The sequence below is a fragment of the Podarcis melisellensis genome, assembly GCF_964234715.1.
Source record: "Podarcis melisellensis genome assembly, chromosome: 6".
Classification (NCBI taxonomy): Eukaryota; Metazoa; Chordata; class Lepidosauria; order Squamata; family Lacertidae; genus Podarcis; species Podarcis melisellensis.
The window spans coordinates 26024058-26043146 of NC_138538.1; the positions used below are offsets into that span (position 1 = coordinate 26024058).

The 19089-nt window shown below is 42.3% G+C and overlaps 1 protein-coding gene across 17 annotated transcripts in view; it reads left to right on the forward strand.

Annotated features, from left to right (window-relative positions):
* The window catches only part of PTPRT (protein tyrosine phosphatase receptor type T), a 591983-nt gene that overhangs the window by 563882 nt on the left and 9012 nt on the right, over positions 1-19089 (forward strand). For all 17 annotated transcript variants that reach the window (XM_081916619.1, XM_081916633.1, XM_081916621.1 and 14 more), the window contains 8 exons: positions 44-198; positions 3525-3660; positions 5172-5321; positions 8889-9062; positions 12591-12722; positions 14120-14245; positions 16876-17039; positions 17744-17879. In XM_081916619.1, the coding sequence (XP_081772745.1) occupies positions 44-198; positions 3525-3660; positions 5172-5321; positions 8889-9062; positions 12591-12722; positions 14120-14245; positions 16876-17039; positions 17744-17879 (1173 nt within the window). The remainder of the gene's footprint in view (positions 1-43; positions 199-3524; positions 3661-5171; positions 5322-8888; positions 9063-12590; positions 12723-14119; positions 14246-16875; positions 17040-17743; positions 17880-19089) is intronic.

Sequence of the window (19089 nt, forward strand, 5' to 3'; positions counted from 1 at the left end):
TACTATTACAGAAAAAACACTTGTTTTTTTGTATCCTTCTTAGAAAGGCTACCATGAGATCCGAGAGATCCGCCAATTCCATTTCACCAGCTGGCCAGACCATGGGGTTCCTTGTTATGCCACTGGCCTCTTGGGCTTTGTTCGACAAGTGAAGTTCCTCAATCCACCAGAGGCAGGGCCTATTGTTGTGCACTGCAGGTATGCCTTTAATTCTCTCCCTCACTTCTTTTCATCCATTTTCCTCCTGGTTGTGCTCATTCCCTTGTCCCAGCAGGCACTCCACTACCTTGCCCTAGGGGGTCATGGGAATGAATATTGTGCAGCCTAAATCCCTGCTTTATAACAGGATCCTCCCCCCAAAAAAAAAAATTGCTTCATGCATTAGCCTACTGCAGATTAACCCCTATTAGGTGTGTCACAACCAAATGGGAGAGATATGTGCTGTCACACAGAAGATGGAGCAAGCTTGTTTTCTCCTCCTCTTGGAGGGTAAGACCCAAACTAATGGATTCAAGTTAGGAGAATGGAGATTGCGACTAAACATCAGGAAGAACTTTCTGATGATAAGAGTGGAATGGACACTTTCAGAATGTGGTGGACCCTCCTACCTTGGAGGCTTTTAAAGTAGAAGTTGGGTGGCCATCTGTCATGGATGATTTAGTTGCAATTACGGGACTAGATGAGCCTCAGAGTCACTTCCAACTCTACAATTCTATGATTTTGTGGTAGCCCACTGCATGAGGTGGCTGCTTCAGCCTTCCTCATTGGTGGGTCAAACTTGATTGCATTACACATTTCTGAAGTCTTCCACTTGGAGGCTGGGCGGTGGAACTTACCCATAATAAGCTGCAAAGTTTAAAACAGGCATCTATCCTTTGCAACAGTTATTTTAAAAGGGGACAACTTTTTTTTTCAGCCCAAGGGACGTGTTTCCTCATGGGCAACCTTTTGGGGTCTATATGCCTGTGATGAGTGGGGCCAGGGACAAATGTGGCAGAGCCAGAGGCAGAAGTGGGTGGAGCAATGGATATGAATCTCCCCTCTGTATGCAAGATCGTTCCAGCCATACAAGACCCAGATTTATCTTCACACACACATTTCTCCGTCCTCATAAGCAAATAGCATTACCGCAAGTTCAACAACACATTGCAGCCAGGCGAAACTCTCAAGGAGTGCACACAGTAAAGCCAAGGAGGAAGGTGGATGGCATGGAGAGAGTCTCAAGGGCTGGAATGAATGGTCTGATGGGTCATATTATTTCCCCAGGCCTGATGTTCCTCATCCCTATTTTAAAGCATGTTGATAGATAGCTGCTGGTTCAGGTCATGCCCCTAGTGGCACTGATGAACCCGAACATTTGATTCCTTTTCTTTTTAATTTTAGTGATCAAATGACATTCCCTCCTTTTAAAAATTTAAATGACTAGCCCAAAGTAGTAATTACTAAATTTTCCCTAATGCTTCCTTGGACAGTATTACTGTCATTCAGTATTTATGAAGTGCAGGGTTCCTCTAAATATAGAAATCGTACAGCTATTTGTTATAATTTTGAATTGCAGGAAGAGAGTTAACGTTAGGGAAGGGCCATTTATTCACTAAGATTATTCATATTATTCCTTCCCAGCTGTCGATTGATCTGGGCCATTGATTCATTGCCATTAATGTTTCTCTGCTTTGCCCATACTTCCTGCATCTGAAATTTCTCATGCCTTTAGGAAAAAGAGAAAGACTTTCTAGTTTCTTCTGTTCTTTACAGATTGGGAGAAGGGAGATCTGTGATAAGGCTTGTATTTAGAGCCTAAACATTTGTTCATCCAAACCTGAGCTTTTGTGCCTGGGACAAGTAGCTGGTAGATGTTACTGGGACCTGTTGATGGTCCTGTGGATCAATGAAGGGTAGAGGTGGTGGCTGAGGGCTACAGCAGTCACCACTGTGGAAATGTGTGGTTGCTAGCAAACTTTTCTTTTCCTGGGGTGAATAGTCAATCAGCCACTGAGTGCTTGCCCAGTATTGACTGAGGTGCAGCCACCACCACCTCCCAGCTACTACTGGTGCCACTTGCCAGCACTGATTGTCCCATAACAGCAGCCAGCGAATCCTATGAGTGGCCTTCTTCACCAGCCAGTAATAAGTAGCTACTTCAGCACCACTTCACTTCAGCACACCATATTCAAGGCTTTGTCTCAAAATCTGGTTTTCAGAAGCTCGTCTCTTGAATACTGGAATTAATATCAGATAGAGCATCCTGGGTAATGGCAGATCACATCACCCTCATCACAAAAAGGCAAACTACAGAGGCAGAATCCTCAAAATATGTATCTGTTGGTGCACTGCATGTCTTCTGATGATAGGTTTATACACTTCAGTTAGAAGGTTTAGAAATTCCTCCCCACAGCGGGGATGAAACAAATGCCTGCGAATACAAAATTAGCATGTTGGGGAGAAAGGTCTAGACCAGCGGTTCTCAACCTGTGGGTCCCCAGATGTTGTTGGACTACAACTCCCATCATCCTTGAGCTCTGGCCTTGCTAGCTAGGGGTGATGGGAGTTGTAGTTCAACAACATCTGGGGACCCACAGGTTGAGAAAGGCTGCTCCAGCCCATATTGGCTGTGAGTCTTGGAAGACCTGCTCCTTACCTTGCAGGCCTTTTTATACCTGGCCTGGGAGGATGGGGCCCTGACTGACTCCAGCTACAAAAGCCAAGGCTGCTGAACAGAGTCTTGGCCTGGGGTGCTTGTTGTGGAGGGGGGTTGTTGAGGGGAAGGTTGTTGCTGTTTTGATGTTTGATTTGTGATGTTTTAAAATACATTTTTAATGGATATTTGTCAACTGGTTTTATTATCTTTTGCATGTTGTAATCCACCTTCAGTATACTATATGAAAATGAGGGTTGCAAATATTTAAACAAATAAATCAGTACAAACATTACTGGACAGTCTTAATACCCCAGATACTCAGAACGGTGAGATGCTTGCTTTGAAACTTCTTGCCACCAGGTCTGTATGATCTGAATAATTTGCATAGGGCAGAGATTAGAAGGAAACCACTAAGCATTGTCCAAATGTGTCTGTCTTGGAGAAACTGGAAGTTTGCTTTTAAAAAATGAAAAGCTGAAGAAAGACCCCTTTGAAATCTGACTTCAGAGCCCTATCTCTCTCTGCTTGTCAACAGAAATGCTGTTCCAAGCTGTTTGATATACATATGTGTTTTTGCTTTTAATTTAGGGTATTGCAGAAAGTACGACTTGCTATCTTGGGTCTTCTTTTCCCTTTTGGTATTTTCTCCATTCTTTCTTTTAATATCTCTGCTCCATACCTGTTCCTGAAGTTTTCTAGCCTTTCCTTCCCCAGAGAACTGGAGTGGCACTGCAGTGCTGTCCAGACCTTCAGGGCAAAGAGGGACTAATGAAGGAAGACAGCTGAATTTACAACACTCATTCCCACCACCACCACTGAATGCTCTGCCTTTTCACGGTCCATTGATCTGGTCCCTGTTTCTCCCCCCCCCCCACCTCTCCTTCAGTGCTGGTGCTGGGAGGACAGGGTGCTTTATTGCCATTGACATCATGCTTGACATGGCAGAGAACGAAGGTGTGGTGGACATATTTAACTGTGTGCGGGAGCTGCGATCCCAGAGGGTCAACTTGGTGCAGACGGAGGTAGGTGTAAGGATGCATTTTCTTGCCTGTCACCTTGTTTCCAAGAAACAGCTCTGCACTACCAGATGGCTGTAGCCTATATAATGGAAGAAAAGGCAAACATGTGAGCGTATCTAGTATGCCTGTGAAGCCTGGTCAATTAATCCCTTGGTGCAATTTGTGGAATTATGTTGAAGGGTTTGCAAAGTGCCCCTAATTAGTGGGCCAGCAGATATAATTTATTAAATTTATATTCTGTGCCCTTCCTCTGGAAGGAGCCCAGGGTGGCAATGATCTATATTTATTTTTAATACAAGTACCTAAAAAAGCACAGGCTGCTGGCTCTATCTGAGAAGAGGCATTTCACGTACACATACAAGGAAATGTCTCATAATCTAGTGCCTGAATATGCCATGCACATGCATCATTGAAAAACAAAGTCTGCTTTCATCACTGGAATCACACAGCGTAATTTGTAACGCACAAGCTAACATTAAACATCTATCATTAGCTTCCAAATCCATCTCACAAAGCTGCTGCTATTAAACCCACCAGTTTCTATTAATTGAAACACAGTCTGAACTATATCCAGCCTCTTTAAATTTCCCCAGCAATCATTCAATTCAAATCTACTTTTTAGCTGGGAAAATCTGAGGTGGCCATAGTCCTTGTTTTGCATTCAGCATCTGTAATCCAGGCAACTTAAAAATGAGAGATTTGACATGATCATCATCACAAGTTCATATACATTATGTTCATCCCACCTCTCACTAGAACTGGATGTCTTAAGTATTCGGTTACTTCACACATTACACCTCTTAGCCATACACATATTTTATATTTATACCCCAAATGTAAGAGATTATTTTGACAAACAAGTTTTTGCAAACATATCACAATGCAGACATGCTGATCAAGGATCTGTGATTGCCGTCAGCACCCTGTTGAACGTAAATATGGTGGCAAACCTGGGTTTATCTCCACTGACATAAGTAGTGAAATGGCCCTTTTAGAAAAAGCAGTTATGTTCTCAGATCAATAATTAAAAACCAGGTAAAATATTCCATAGGTAGAATATGTTGCAGAATAAAATCTATGTCCACTTGTACACCTTTGCTTAAGCATGTACACCAGGAATTGTAGTTACATGTATTAGAATGTAAATTGCCATATGCATGAATGGTGCTATAGAAATAATTAACTGGAATCAGCTTTAATGCTGGAGATGGATTAAGATCCAGGAAAACTTTGCCTATCATTCCACCTGCCCAAATACTTTTTAAAATGCATCTGTTACCCATGTTTTGGCATGTGTTTGCCTTGGCATTGGGTTTGCTTTTATCCAGGAGGGGAAAACACACACACACAGTGAAAAAATGCAAGCCCTACCCACTCCAGTTGGACGGTAGGAGTGTTTTGTTGACCCGAGAACTCTGAGAGGGAATGTTGGGCATTTCATTATTAAAGTAGGATGTGTAAGATTAATCCTGAGGAGACTGACAATGATCAATGTACAACTTCTTACTGCGTAGGAACAGTATGTCTTCGTTCATGATGCCATTCTAGAAGCATGCCTTTGTGGCAACACAGCCATCCCTGTTTGTGAATTCAGATCCATATACTACAACATCAGCAGACTGGATCCGCAGACGAATTCCAGCCAGATTAAAGATGAATTCCAGGTAAAATTAAAATAAAAATAAAAATGAAGACCTTGTATTTTGTCAGTCATGGAATAGGTGATGATTGACATGTCTCAAATTATAATAGGATGACAAGGATCCTCGCATGTATATTGTCAAAATGTCCACATTTGTCACCTTCCATGTATTAGATACAAAAGAGAGTGTACATAGCTCACCATGGTATATACTCAGATTACAGATTTTCCCTCCTTTCTGGGAATGTGGAAGCACCATTTATAGTAAAAACACATGGTTCAGTAATGGAAACCAAAAGAGGGTCAGGCTGAAAAGACAGTGGCTATTGGGAGGGGCCCGTTGCATGGATATGTAAGTATGAACAAGTATGTTCGTGTATGGGGAGTGGGGGAGAAATTTGATTCAATTCACATTTGAAGGCAAACCTATCTAGTTCACACTGTATGAAATGCTACCATCCTTCCAAATTCACACTTTGAATTTTGAAAGTCATCCTTCGAAATTTGTACTTCTCTGAATTTTGCAGTGCAGTTTTCCAGGCAAGTGAAGTTTACAAAAAATCAATTACAAGAGTAAAGTATACAAAAAGTGCATAAACAACTGGAAATAACATTCCAAATTATTAAGGGTATATGAGTATATTAGAATAAATACTCGTTCATACTTTTACTTCTACATAACCACAGGCTGTCCTCACACACCTGATGTTATGGGACTGGGCTCCCAGTCAGTATGTGTTTAAGCCAGGCATAAGTTAACTACTGAGGTGAGTTTCTTTGTTTGCAGTTTTGTTTGTGTAGCAGATGTCTGTGCATCAGATTGCATTATTTCTCTCCATTTGCAAGACTGCTGAAAAGTTACAGTTCCATGAATCGAAGAAAAGGTGATCAACGGGTACCACAACTTCTGCTGCAGATATTTAGTGCTTACACAAAAGAAACATTTAGGTTGAATGGACTCTTTCGCTAATGTTTGCCTGGGGCTGTGAAACAAAAATGTAACCATTTCTCTCACAGCAGTGAACAAAATGTTCTGCTTCCATTCACCAAATTGTTTGTAAATTGGTTTATGTTACAAAGCTCACCTTGCTTCATCTGAAAATGGCCATTATGAAGCTAGAAGATGGACTTTCTCCCTTTGAAGTATGCCCCAATCTCATTAACATTTTGTTTACAGCTCTTCTGTTTGTTTCTTCGCAGAGAATCGAAAGGTCATATATCTCTTCCGAAACACTGCTTTACACAAAAATAAAAGTGCACTTTCAACCAATAGATTCCATCAGTTTGCTGCTGCCCACTTTTGAACAGGGTCTGGTGGGAAACATCAGTGATTTTCCTGTTTGGCTGAACAACATTAAGTTGCCCTAATTTAAGTTTCACAATCCTGCTTCAGTACCATCTCCAATATGCACAAGAGGTGCATTCCATATATTATTTGTGTAGAATGTTACAAGCAGTTATGGAGATTTGGATTTAGGGAAATGTAATATGCACCCCATAAGTTACTACAGCGCCCCACTCATCTTCTCTGATTCAGAAAAATAAACACTTTCCTGGCTCTTTGAAAACTGCAAGACCAGTATTCAAAGCACCAAGAAGGTAGACAAGCATCTATTTCCAGTGAGATATTCTCATTGTATTTGCCACGAGGTAAAAAGTCGGACTGTGTAAGAAGTTGCCACCAGGTAAATGGTTGGAGGCTTGCTGGTGGGGAATGTCAAGACCCTATCAGGAATGTGGTGGTGTCAGACCTTTGGAATTAAGAGCACCAGCAGAGCCATGTTGGATCAGGCCAAAGGCGTATCTAGTCCAGCATCCTGTTCTCACAGTGGCCAACCAGATGCCAATGGGAAGCCCGAAAGGAGGACTTGAGCACATCAGAAGCTCAGGTCCTGGTTAAGGGCTAGATCAAGTACAGATCTGGGCTCTGGCACCTTCTTTATATAAATGATGAATGGGCTGGATCTCACTGTGAATTCTCCTGTGTAGTCACATATGCAATGTACACACTGAAAAAGTGGCTGCCATACATAAAACTAGAGTAGATTCTGATTTATGATCACTCTATGCATCTGAATGACACCCAAAGGCCTTTGTTGGTACCATGACTTTAGTTTGCTGATCTGTATAAAAAAGATTTAGTTTCCAGCTCCTGCCTCTTAAATAAACCCTATGTGCATTAACTGAATGGCTGCAGGGATGGAGAGAAGAGACCAGGGTGACATTAAAAGGTGCAGGTTTGCTTGTTTTTACAGCTAACTGCATGATCTGGAGCTGTGGGCATGCTTGAGTGTTGGTTTATCAAGATTAGTGGGAAAGAGACATTGATGAATCACTAAGAGGCCAAATGTCTAGCCCTTCTCATGATGCAGCTCATCATGTGCATCCGGGCAAAGGAGTGTCATTACAAGGAATTTTAGGTTCTACTTTGTGCCAGACAGTTGCCTGAGAGAACTCCATCAAAAGGATTTAACACTGCAGGAGAGCATTCTGGCCTAAATAATTTTTTTGGATGGCTCTAGTTATCTATAGCATGCATCAATTCCTGCTGAGATCACAGATTTGAGCATCACACATGGATTTGACAGTTTGAAGTCTTTTTATTCGAGTTCTGATTTTAATGTTTGGAATACCATGAATCTATGTGAAATAATAAATGAGTGTTATTCAGTATGGTGTTTTTCAATCAATTTAACAGCTACGTAGGAAAAACTGGTTGAGCTTCCAACCTTAATATACTTTCTTGATGAACTGTAATGATTTTACAAGTTTAAAAGCATGAACAAAGGCTCCGAGTGCACCCATTTTTAGTAAAAGCTGATATAATATAAAGATACACAGTACCTTCTGCTTTGCATTTGACTGAGAATACAGAGAATACAGAAGTTCAAACATCATATTAATATGTCACTATGATACAGAATACTGCTGAGTAATATTCCTTGATTTAGCTCTTTAAATAGGAAAAAATGAAAACACCCAATAACATATGAAGTGTAGCTGGAGTACAATGTAATAATAAATATGAACATTTAAAGCTGAACTTTAATCAAGATGGGCAGATTTCACCTATCACAAGCTTGGAAGCTTCAGTGACTTTTGCATAGTATGGACATTATCTGGTCTTACTATTAGCATAGACATCCAAAATAGCCACAAATAAGGTGATATCAGAGATGATTTGCACCATTATGTTTTATGTGTTGTCTCTTGGTCATATTTTTCATGTTCTTTGGCTGCTCAGATACCTTATTGGGTTCCTGCAGAAAAGCATATTAGACAGATACATTGTTTGAAATATTAAAAATAGTCTCAAAGCAAGTGTTCTGTTTTCATTTAAATATGTAGTTTCCAGCACTCTGCAAGCGCTGGGGAAGTTTCAAACCTGAATTATGAAGGAAGGTGATTCTATCCTCCCTCACCCCAATGTAGCAGTATGGGTTCCAGCCTTGCATGTTGAGAAGATTTATGAGTTCAGTCTGGCTGCTGTCAGATAGATTGGCCAAAGAGAACATTTGCATTTTATGTGTAAAATCACATCTTTTTATGTTAAACACTAATCAGCTCCTGTTTCTTCCCTTGCCTATAGACCCTTAATATAGTAACGCCTCGAGTACGGCCAGAAGATTGCAGCATTGGACTCTTGCCAAGGAACCACGACAAGAATCGCTGCATGGATGTTCTCCCCTTGGATCGGTGCCTCCCCTTCCTTATCTCCGTTGATGGGGAATCAAGTAACTACATTAACGCTGCACTCATGGATGTAAGCAAACCTCACTCTGAGGTCGTGTTTTCTTCTGTATAGATAATTAGAAAATGGGCAGCTCTAGCTAAATACTGCCTGCCTGTTACAGTGGTATGTTTAGTAGGATAATTTCTCACAATAATGCTAACACGTTTTGCATAATGATTTTTAAAAATATGAAAGCTGCATGGTGGCACATCTCATTGTCTGAGTTTGCTCTTACTGTCTGCTGCGATACAGCCCAGGCACAGGTTTCCCACCACAGTGAGAATTAAGCAACAGCAAAATCTGTGTAAGAGAGGGCAGTGTTTGTCCCAAGAAGACTAGGAGAAGAAATGAATCAAAGGGTTGCAGCTCAGGGGTAGAGAATGTGCTTGGCATGTGAAAGGTTTCAGACTTAATTCCTGGAATCTTCAGTTAAGGGTGAAGAAGAAGAAGAAGAAGAAGAGTTTGGACTTGATATCCTGCCTTTCACTCCCTTTAAGGAGTCTCAAAGCAGCTAACATTCTCCTTTCCCTTCCTCCCCCACAACAAACACTCTGTGAGGTGAGTGAGGCTGAGAGACTTCAGAGAAGTGTGACTGGCCCAAGGTCACCCAGCAGTTGCATGTGGAGGAGCGGAGACTCGAACCCGGTTCCCCAGATTACGAGACTACCGCTCTTAACCACCACACCACACTGGTTCAAGTGGTGAAGACCATGGCTTGAGACTATGGCTAACAGTGCCGAGAAGTGTAGCCCATACTGAGCAATGGTCTGCCTCCATGTAATGCAGCTTCCTCAGAGAATAGAATCATACAATTGTAGGCTGGTCCAACCCTCTGCAGTGTAGGAATCCCAACTAAAGCTTCCATGGCAGATTGCCAGCCAACCTCTGCTAAAAAACCTCCAAGGAAGGAGAGTCCACCTCCTTCGAGGGAGTCCGTTTCACTGTTGGAAAGTTAAGTCGGAATCTCCTTTCTTGTAACATGAATCCTCTCTTCCTATAGATGGTCACTCCTAAGAGCAGTCTCCACTGCAAAGTGGCTGCAGAAATATCCCCCCATAATTGGGAAGGGGGCACTTGTGTGTGTCTTCCTTGCAAGCACTCCCATATATTTTCCCTTTAGGATGTGTTTTTATCTTCCAATTGATTTTGTTGTTATTCCCTAAACTGAGTGTCAATGGAAATGAACCACAAGCACACTGGTCCCGCAAACCTGTCTGCTTATTCCTTTTCCATTGTCTACTATGTGCTTAGTTCAGGCTATCGTTGTGAGAACCTCTGCTGTACAATCAAATGTTTGCATCTCTTACCCCCCCAAAAAAGGCTTAAGATACATTCAGACACAGTATGTAGTCTTGTCAAAGTGATTCAGAGGCACTGTGATAGTGGATACATATCCGTTATCTAACAGCCGAGTGAGCAAAGGCCTTTACTGCTTCACTAAGCAGAAGCTGTTTTCTGCACAACCCGTCTGTGTCTAACTCTGAGTTGTGCTGCTGCCAGCAATGAAACCGCCATATTTTTCACATTTACAGAGATTGGACAGTGATCAATTCCACTATGAAGCTGAGATCATCCTCATGTCTTACAAACTCCTTCTGATCTTTCACCCCCTGCCCTTATTACAGATTGGAATTTTTAAAAGGTGTTTATTGACTAATAATCAGTAGTGACCTGTGAGGGGGTAGAGGTATGGCAGGCAGGAATAGGCCACCATTTTTGGACAGCAATTGAGGGGAAGGGAATGCAATACAGAAACACACATAACTTAACTGTCCTTAACTGTGGCTCAGATCTATGTCTGCATCAACATTAACAGTGGTTAATTGTTTCCCAGATGTGCTTCTACCCTGCATTTGAACCAAAATTGGTTTCAAATGCTAAGTTAGAGGCATTTCATAGTTGGGATGAACTATGTGCAGGCATAATATCAAACCATGGCTAATGGGAAATTGTATAATGGAAGCAATAGAAACAAAGGGGGAGAGAGCAAAGATCAAGAAAGCAGGCAGTCTTGTGGCCCATTCCCAATCTCTTAATGTTTGGCATTTCACCAGCACTAGTCCTGATCCACGTTGGTCTGATCTCTATTTTTGAGTAGGAACAGAAGGTTATGTCTCCTCCAATTACACTGGCCAATTGTTTCAAGAAGTTAAATGTCTGCTTTTTAGACTGATCCCTTATGCTAATCCACGTGCACTCCACAGATGTTTAGAAGGGATTGTTTACTCACTTAAACCGTAAGCCAAAGTCAAAATACAATAATGCTTTACATATGTAATCTCTTTTCATGCCAGCATTTTCTTATACCTTAAAGGACAGACGAAGCACAGGAATTTTGTAAATCCATGTGATGGCAAAGGCATTGTCAATTGCAGACTCTGGGCATGGCGGGTAGGCTAATCAGAACAAATAATGGGTAGCTCTTCACAGTTCTGTAGAAGAAGGAATATTGTCAGGTGCAGTTTGTCAAGTGTAGTGTTTCAGGCAGGAGGCAAATTGCACACACCCAAACTCCTTCGTCTACATAGCTATTAAAGGTACTTATGATATGTCCATAATCTTCAGAATACAAAGCGGTGGGTTTTTTTTTTGTTGTTGTTAAAAAAGAAATAAAATTAATTACTCAAAATTGTGAAGAAAAAATGTTTTGCCTATTTGCAAAAAATGTGCAAATAGGATGGAGGGGAAATTTAATCAGTTCACTATTATAGGCAAACTTACTGAATTTCCCCTTGCCAAAGCAATGCATAAACTGAAAAACAGCCATTCTTTGCAATTTACACTTTTCTGAATTTTGCAAAGCAGTACTCTAAGCCAGGTAATGTGTGAAATTTGCATTTTACTAGGGCAAAGTGCATAAAATTGCATATATTAGTGAACACAGCGTATAAACATTCATTGTTGAAGAGAAAAATACAAAGATGTGCATGTTATTGCATACAAATGCATATATTAGGAGAAATTTGCACTGGACCTGATTCTTTTTCTTTTCTTCATAAAGCAGCCTTCGCAAACTGTATCACAAACTGGTTTTGGAACTGTGTGGAATTGAAAGAGTAGCCTTTGTTACAACACAGGGCTGAATTGTTAAATGAAAAGAAGTAAACAACTCCTGTTGTGTGTGTGGGCAGCTGTAGCAGATGCCCATTTTGCAAGCCTGCTTAGATCTTCATATTCCGGCCACTCTGCTTTCGATGTCTTTAGGAAAAGGGAAGTCCTTCTTCCAGCTGTCCCCTTCAGTCATTTCCTCAAATTATCATCATTATTTTGCTGAGTCTTGACACATAAATAATTCATAAGGGATAATCCTTGTTCTTATGGCACTTCTCTAATGAAATGTCTTCATTGGGATCCCATTACAAAGGCTTCATTCATTCAATGTGCAGCGATAACAAGGACTGTGAGGTGCGATTTGTATAATCTGGTTACATGGCTTCTTTTGCCTGCCCACAGCCTCCTGGGTTTAATATTCTTCTGAAATCAATGGTGATTGATTTTCCCCACTAACATTAATCCCTTCTTTTTCTTTCTCTCCCTCCCCGCCAACTCTTTTGTCAGAGCCACAAGCAACCTGCTGCCTTTATAGTTACCCAGCATCCTTTACCCAACACAGTAGCAGACTTTTGGAGGCTGGTGTTTGATTACAACTGCTCCTCTATTGTGATGCTGAACGAAATGGATGCTGCACAAGTAGGTAGTTTCTTTGGGGGGTGGAGTTGTGAGTTTGTACAGACTGATTTCTAGAAAACTTATTTATTTCAAAGCAGTTGCTTCTCGTGTGATTTTAAGATCAGAGATAAGCCTTGGCAGTCATGGGCTCCTCCCAGATTTCTTTGGACAATTATGTTGATCTTTGTTGCAGTGAGGGGAGAGATTCTCACATGTTGAAACTGCCATATCTGGGGTTGGCTCAAGACTTCAGGCAGTATACTACTAATGTGTCATTAAACATTCCCCTTCATCTTCTCGTGCAAGCCCTGCACCACCTCCAAATCTGATCCGGAGGGTTGAGGGAGGACCCCTAGAACTGATTAAAAGGATGTACAGGGGGACGGAGGTAGCAGAAATTCTTGTGCTGTTGGAACATTTGCCTTAGTGCTATGTTGGATTCCACCTTTGATTTCTACCATGGCAGTCATGAGGCTGTCTCATCACAACATGTCATTGGCCTACAACATGTAGCAAGGCACACACTCAATTTGGTTTGCTCTGTCTTGAAGGGTCCTGTTGAAGTGATGTACCCCCAGAGGCTAATGGATTCTGAAGGATTCCAAGGGGCTCTAGTGAATTTTCATATCGATTCAGCTGATGCTCCCTATTGAAACTTTGGCACTCTGAGGAATGTAGGGACCACTCTGGATGCACTCTCAATCCCAAATTCAATCTTCATGCTTCAGAGGAGAGTCTAGCTGCTGCTTGAAGCACCATTTAGACCCCTTTCTTGCATAGACAGAAAGAAAGGAAAGGGAGATACCTTGGTCATTTCATGTTTAACGCTAAGTGCACTCCTTCTGAAAAGTTCTTAGAATCACTCCCATGCAAAAAAAGGCACTGATATGCCCCCTCACCCATGTTCATGGATGACAAATAGTCCCACAAAAATATGGAAGAAAAAATTTGTCTTTGCCTTATGTGTGAGACACTGTTGAAAGCTTTATCTGAACAAAATCACTTCTGGCTTCATCCAACAAAAGTAAGGTACAAGGCATGAATCAGTTTGATGGATGTCTTTGCCTTACGAAGTTCTGGGTTCTGAACAGCATGGAGAGGAGAAATGTTATCAAGCATCTGCTCTTGATGGGTTTTCAAATTCCCATGCATGCAACATCCTCTAAGAAATTATTGGTTTGGTCAATTCTGATGATTGCCAATTTGATGTTGGGGGTCAGGAGGCTGAATACAGGCTCCCCCCCATATTCTATATTCCTTATGTTATATGTAGATGGCAAATCATGTTAAAGGTTTCACTATTATAACTGGCTATTTTCTCATTGGATGTAATGGGTTTTAGTGTAAAAGCTGCTATGTTGCGTTTTCCTCCATTCTAATTTTGGTTTGTTGTGTGCTTCCCTTTTCTCTCTGAGCAGCTCTGCATGCAGTACTGGCCAGAGAAGACATCCTGTTGTTATGGGCCAATCCAAGTGGAATTTGTTTCTGCTGATATTGATGAGGACATCATCAATAGGATATTCCGGATCTGCAACATGGCAAGGGTAAAAAGATACAATCCCTGGTTCAAATACTGGCATTTAGTCTGGGGTTAGTCTCCTGGACAACTCCATCAGATCAGTAAGCTTTAAGTATACAGAAGTCTGGCTGCAAAGTTCTCATACACAGGAATAGACTTATACCAAGTCAGATAATTGAGTGGCAGTGGCGCTCCAAGGTTTCAGGTGAGGGGTATTCCCAGCCCTTCCTGGAGAGGTCAGGGGTTGAACCTGGGACCTGAGTTACGGCCCTTCCCCAAGTTGCTTCTTTCCCACTCAGGTGAGCTCCTACCACAGGCTTTGTGAGCTCTCTCTTCCTCTCTACTCCCTACTCCCCACACCGAACCTCAGCTTCTACTTCTTATGGTTGAGGGCTCCCTCTCTAGCTCCCTAGCAGTTGTGGTCTCTTGTCATTCCACAGCTTGAGTTATCTTTAAAATACTATTCACACTATAGCTGCAGCATATCTCCTTCTGCCTCCAGTTCTGTTTCCCTGGAGACTACGCCTCCTTCCAGTTGTCCTTGAATTCCCCTGATTGCCCTTGATCTTGGAGGAGCTACGCTGGGCAGATTCTGCAGCAAGGAAGTGGGCAGGAAGCCAGGGTGGGCAGTGCTAGTGGGAGGCAAGTACCTTCCCAAATCAGGAGTTCATGCCCGCAGCCCTCCCCAATTGTTGGACTCCTGTCATTAACAAACCTGGTCCCCCCCACCCCACCGAGATCTTACCATGTAAGACACAACTTATCCACCTAGAAATATACTTTGCCCCTTTTGTTCTCCCACCCCCAATTAATTTCCATTGCCATCACTGGATGGATCCAGGATCTGCCATAGGGATGGTTAGGGAAAGGATCTAAGTCAAATTCAGCTTCCACATTTTCAAAGAATTTAATGTTGCTTTTTAGCACTCAGACATTTATTAGTACAGAAGGGTCATTTGAAGTAAAACTTTTTTGCCATTCCCCAACAGCAGGAACTTGCATACCTCCCCCACATATTACTAGCATGTCCCTACACACTCTTCTGTCTCTAGATGTGACCCATTCCTGGCAAATGTCTGATCCCTCTAACCTGTTACCTATCCTTATCCTTGAGCCTGAAGATGAAAGGGAAACAGAGTGCTTACAAACTATGATTCTCTGAAAAGTCTCATGAAATCTTGTACTGCCAATGGCAAAGATTACATTGATGTTCACCATCCGTCAGAGTAATTTGTCCCACGCAATTAAGTACCAACTCTCTATTGATTGCTTGTCTGTTAAAAAGGTGGTCATAGTGGGCCTCGGGGAGAAAAAAAGACATACCTTTTATGTCAGCTACTGTATAAATCAGATACTAATTCCAAGAACTAGCTTTCTGCAAATGTTTGCTCATGACATTCAGGAGAGGAAATTATTGATCCTGTTAGCTACCAGCCATCCCTTCCATGATCTAAACCAGCAGTTTTCAACCAGTGTGCCATGGCACCCCGGGGTGCCTTGAACAACACTGGCCTCCTTCTCACCCTCCTTTTTTTAAATAACATTTTATTAATTTTCCAGGAACAACAAAAACATCATAAAAAATTTTAAACCACAATTTTGCTTGACTTCCCTCCACTCCCCCTCTTGTTTAGGGGTACTCTCATTTTCCTACTCATATTGAAATACTGCCCCTCAATGAGGCCACACTTAGATTCACAAAATGTTTAGGGGTATGTGTTCCCCTGTGTCCCCCCAGAAAAAAGCACAGTGTGAGAGGCTGCCAGCTCTGCAGGCAAGGGGAGACATAACTGGGTTTCTGAGCCCCACAGGGCCACAGAAAGAATGCAGTTGGTCAAGCAAGCTGTGGACTAAAAAAGGTTGAAAACCTCTGTTCTAAACTGTGGATGAGGAACCTGTGGAAATTCAGGCACTGCTGGACTACAAATTCCCATGAGCCCCGGCCCTGTTTGCCAGGAATGATGGGAGTTTAGTGATATACACACCATACATTTAAAACACATTTATGTCACCTTAGCAGTCATGGTTTCCCTCAAAGAATCCTGCAAACTGTATTTTATCCCTCACAAAGCTATAATTCCCAGCACCCTTACCAAACTACAGGTCCAAGGATTCCTTGGGGGGAGCATGACTGTTAAAGTAACAAGAATATTTTACATGTATGGTGTGGATGTGACCCTGGAAACCAATATCTGCAGAACCACAGGTTCCCTACACCTAGTATAGATCCATCTCATTCCATGTGTCTCCAGACAGTGATTACAAGAGGTCTGATTTGCCTTGTCTTGACATGTCACCCCCAGCCTCATTTCCTCAAGCAGGAGAAATAAGCAAGTAAAAATGAGCAAACCTTGCATCAGTTCATCTCGCATAACTGAATACCTTCCTGTTCTCATTGTTTACTTTGTTGATGTGTCAACATGAATAAACCTTTTGGGGGGAACATTCCCTGCAAGTGAAAACAGCCTGAGGTCTCCTTTCCATTGGTCTCCTTTTACAGAGGGAGGTAGGAGTGGGAAGTAGTAAGCCTCGTTCTTACAATGGGATATAGAGGAGGACTCTCAGAAGACCAGAACATGGACTTCCGAGAGTACATAAAAGGTTTCATACAAGTCCTTCACACAGTCCAACCAAGATGTATTTCTTTTCTTTTAGCCCCAGGATGGGTACCGTATTGTCCAGCATTTGCAGTACATTGGTTGGCCAGCATATAGAGACATACCTCCTTCCAAGCGCTCCCTCTTGAAGGTGGTCAGGAGACTGGAGAAGTGGCAGGAGCAGTATGATGGGCGAGATGGGAGAACTGTGGTCCATTGCCTGTAAGTAGTTCACCTTTGTTTTCTGTGCTAAATATTGGTTACAAAGCAGAAAAGCAGGGAAGCACTGCTGATGAACTGAGCCTTCAGGTTTGCTGCTTTGATGGAACACCATACGAAAACATCATCTAGTTCAGGGCTGGGACAAGTTGAATAGGCCTTGATCAGCGTCCTGTGGAGGGCTCCTTTGTCCATTGGTAGATCCTGGGGGCTTATCAGGGGAGAGCAGCAAGATCTAGTCACCACTTAAATTTCACAAAGTAACCCCAAGCAAGCAGTGTTCCAGGGCATTGTTGGAAATCTAAAGAGCAGCTAGATCTGGTATGCATCCATGCTGATGAAATGCTAGATAGGAATGTTTTGTTTTTGTTTTTTTTTATGGCCCTGATCTGCTTAAGTATTGGGCTGCTAAGATCCTTCAAACCAAACACTCCTGATCTTTAAAATAATATTCCAGTCTATCATAGAATACAGCCTGCTCAAACCTTTGGAATATTTGTATATCCCTCTCAGTTCATGAAGGAGGGAAGTGGATCCCATAGTTGGTGTCTGCTACTTCCATGGGCAGCTTTGCAAATGCAATAGGGCACATTGCATGGCAGGATGGGGGCGGGGGGGGGGGAGAGAGAGACAAATAAGCCACTCCTCGAAGTCCTCAGCTAATACAAATTCCCCTACTTTCCCCATGTCTTTCCTTATGCACCTAGGAATGGGGGTGGCCGCAGTGGCACCTTCTGTGCAATCTGCAGTGTGTGTGAAATGATCCAGCAGCAGAACATCATTGATGTTTTTCACATAGTGAAAACCCTACGGAACAACAAATCCAACATGGTGGAGACACTGGTAAGTACTGCAGGCTGGGTTAGGGTGTAGGAATGCATCTCTAGTGAGATGCTCACACAATGGGCCAGTTTTTAATTAAATTCTGTGGGTGGAATTCAACATCAGGCTAAGGAGAGCCGTTCCATCAGCCGGCACAAGCATTCGTGTTTGCAAGATGAAATGCGCTACCCTCCTGCCCCCTGCACAGTGAGTTCTCCTGAACCTTCTGAGCAGATCTGGGGAGAACCAGAGTAGGTCCCATTATGCTAGCGGGATTCAACATGCTGGCTTCTGCTAGCGCAAGAACTTAGTTGAATTTGGCCCTACCCTCGGATGCTTTGTGTTTTTGGAGCGATTGCCAATTAATTTGATTCACTTCCACCTCACCCTTCATTGTTGAGGCACTAGGCACCAACTTAAACTGGGGTGCATAACATACCATTTCTGTCTGTGGAACATTGAGAAGGGATCTCAAAGGCCTCTTATGTTGGCCTTTGGAGGAATACAAGTGAAGGTTCAAGTAACAAAGAGACACAAGTATTAGAAATGAATAGTGCTGGGTATGCATTATCTTGGCCACATTTCATTCTGGATATTGAAAGATAAAAAAATTTCCCCTGAAAATAGACAAATGTTATCACCCCCACTGCCACCCAGCTTCACTTAGTTGTGACTGTCTCCATCAGTTTCAATAGACATCAGACAGCTAACAAGGAGCTTTAAAAGCTTTATGTTTCCTACATGTGCACACATAACTCCTCCCAATAAGTTGCAAGCCATAAATATTTGTGCTATAATTTAAATCCCTTTTAGAATTACATGTCAACATGCATAGCCCATTGGAACTAGTGTGCCCCCCTACTAGTTTGCAAACGTTAAGAAAATAATTATGTTATTTACTGCATTGTTTTTGATGTTTAACCTCTACTGAAATTAATCATGTCACCGCATTCCCAGCCTCAGAACCTGATATCTGGTGGTACCTGATAACCTCATGAGACCTCAGAGATGCTTTCCGAGGTCTTGCGAGACCTCAGAAGCTGCATGCAGGCCTTGCGGTGTGGGTGCCAAGCACCCACAATTTTTTGTGGGTGATTCAGGGACTTAGAGCCCCCTATAGCTGGCACCCCTGAAATGGATACAGTGCTTATCACAATAAACCCAGGACTGGATGGAAATAACCAGTGCTTTTTTCTGGGTGGATGCATACCCCTAAACATTTTGTGAATTT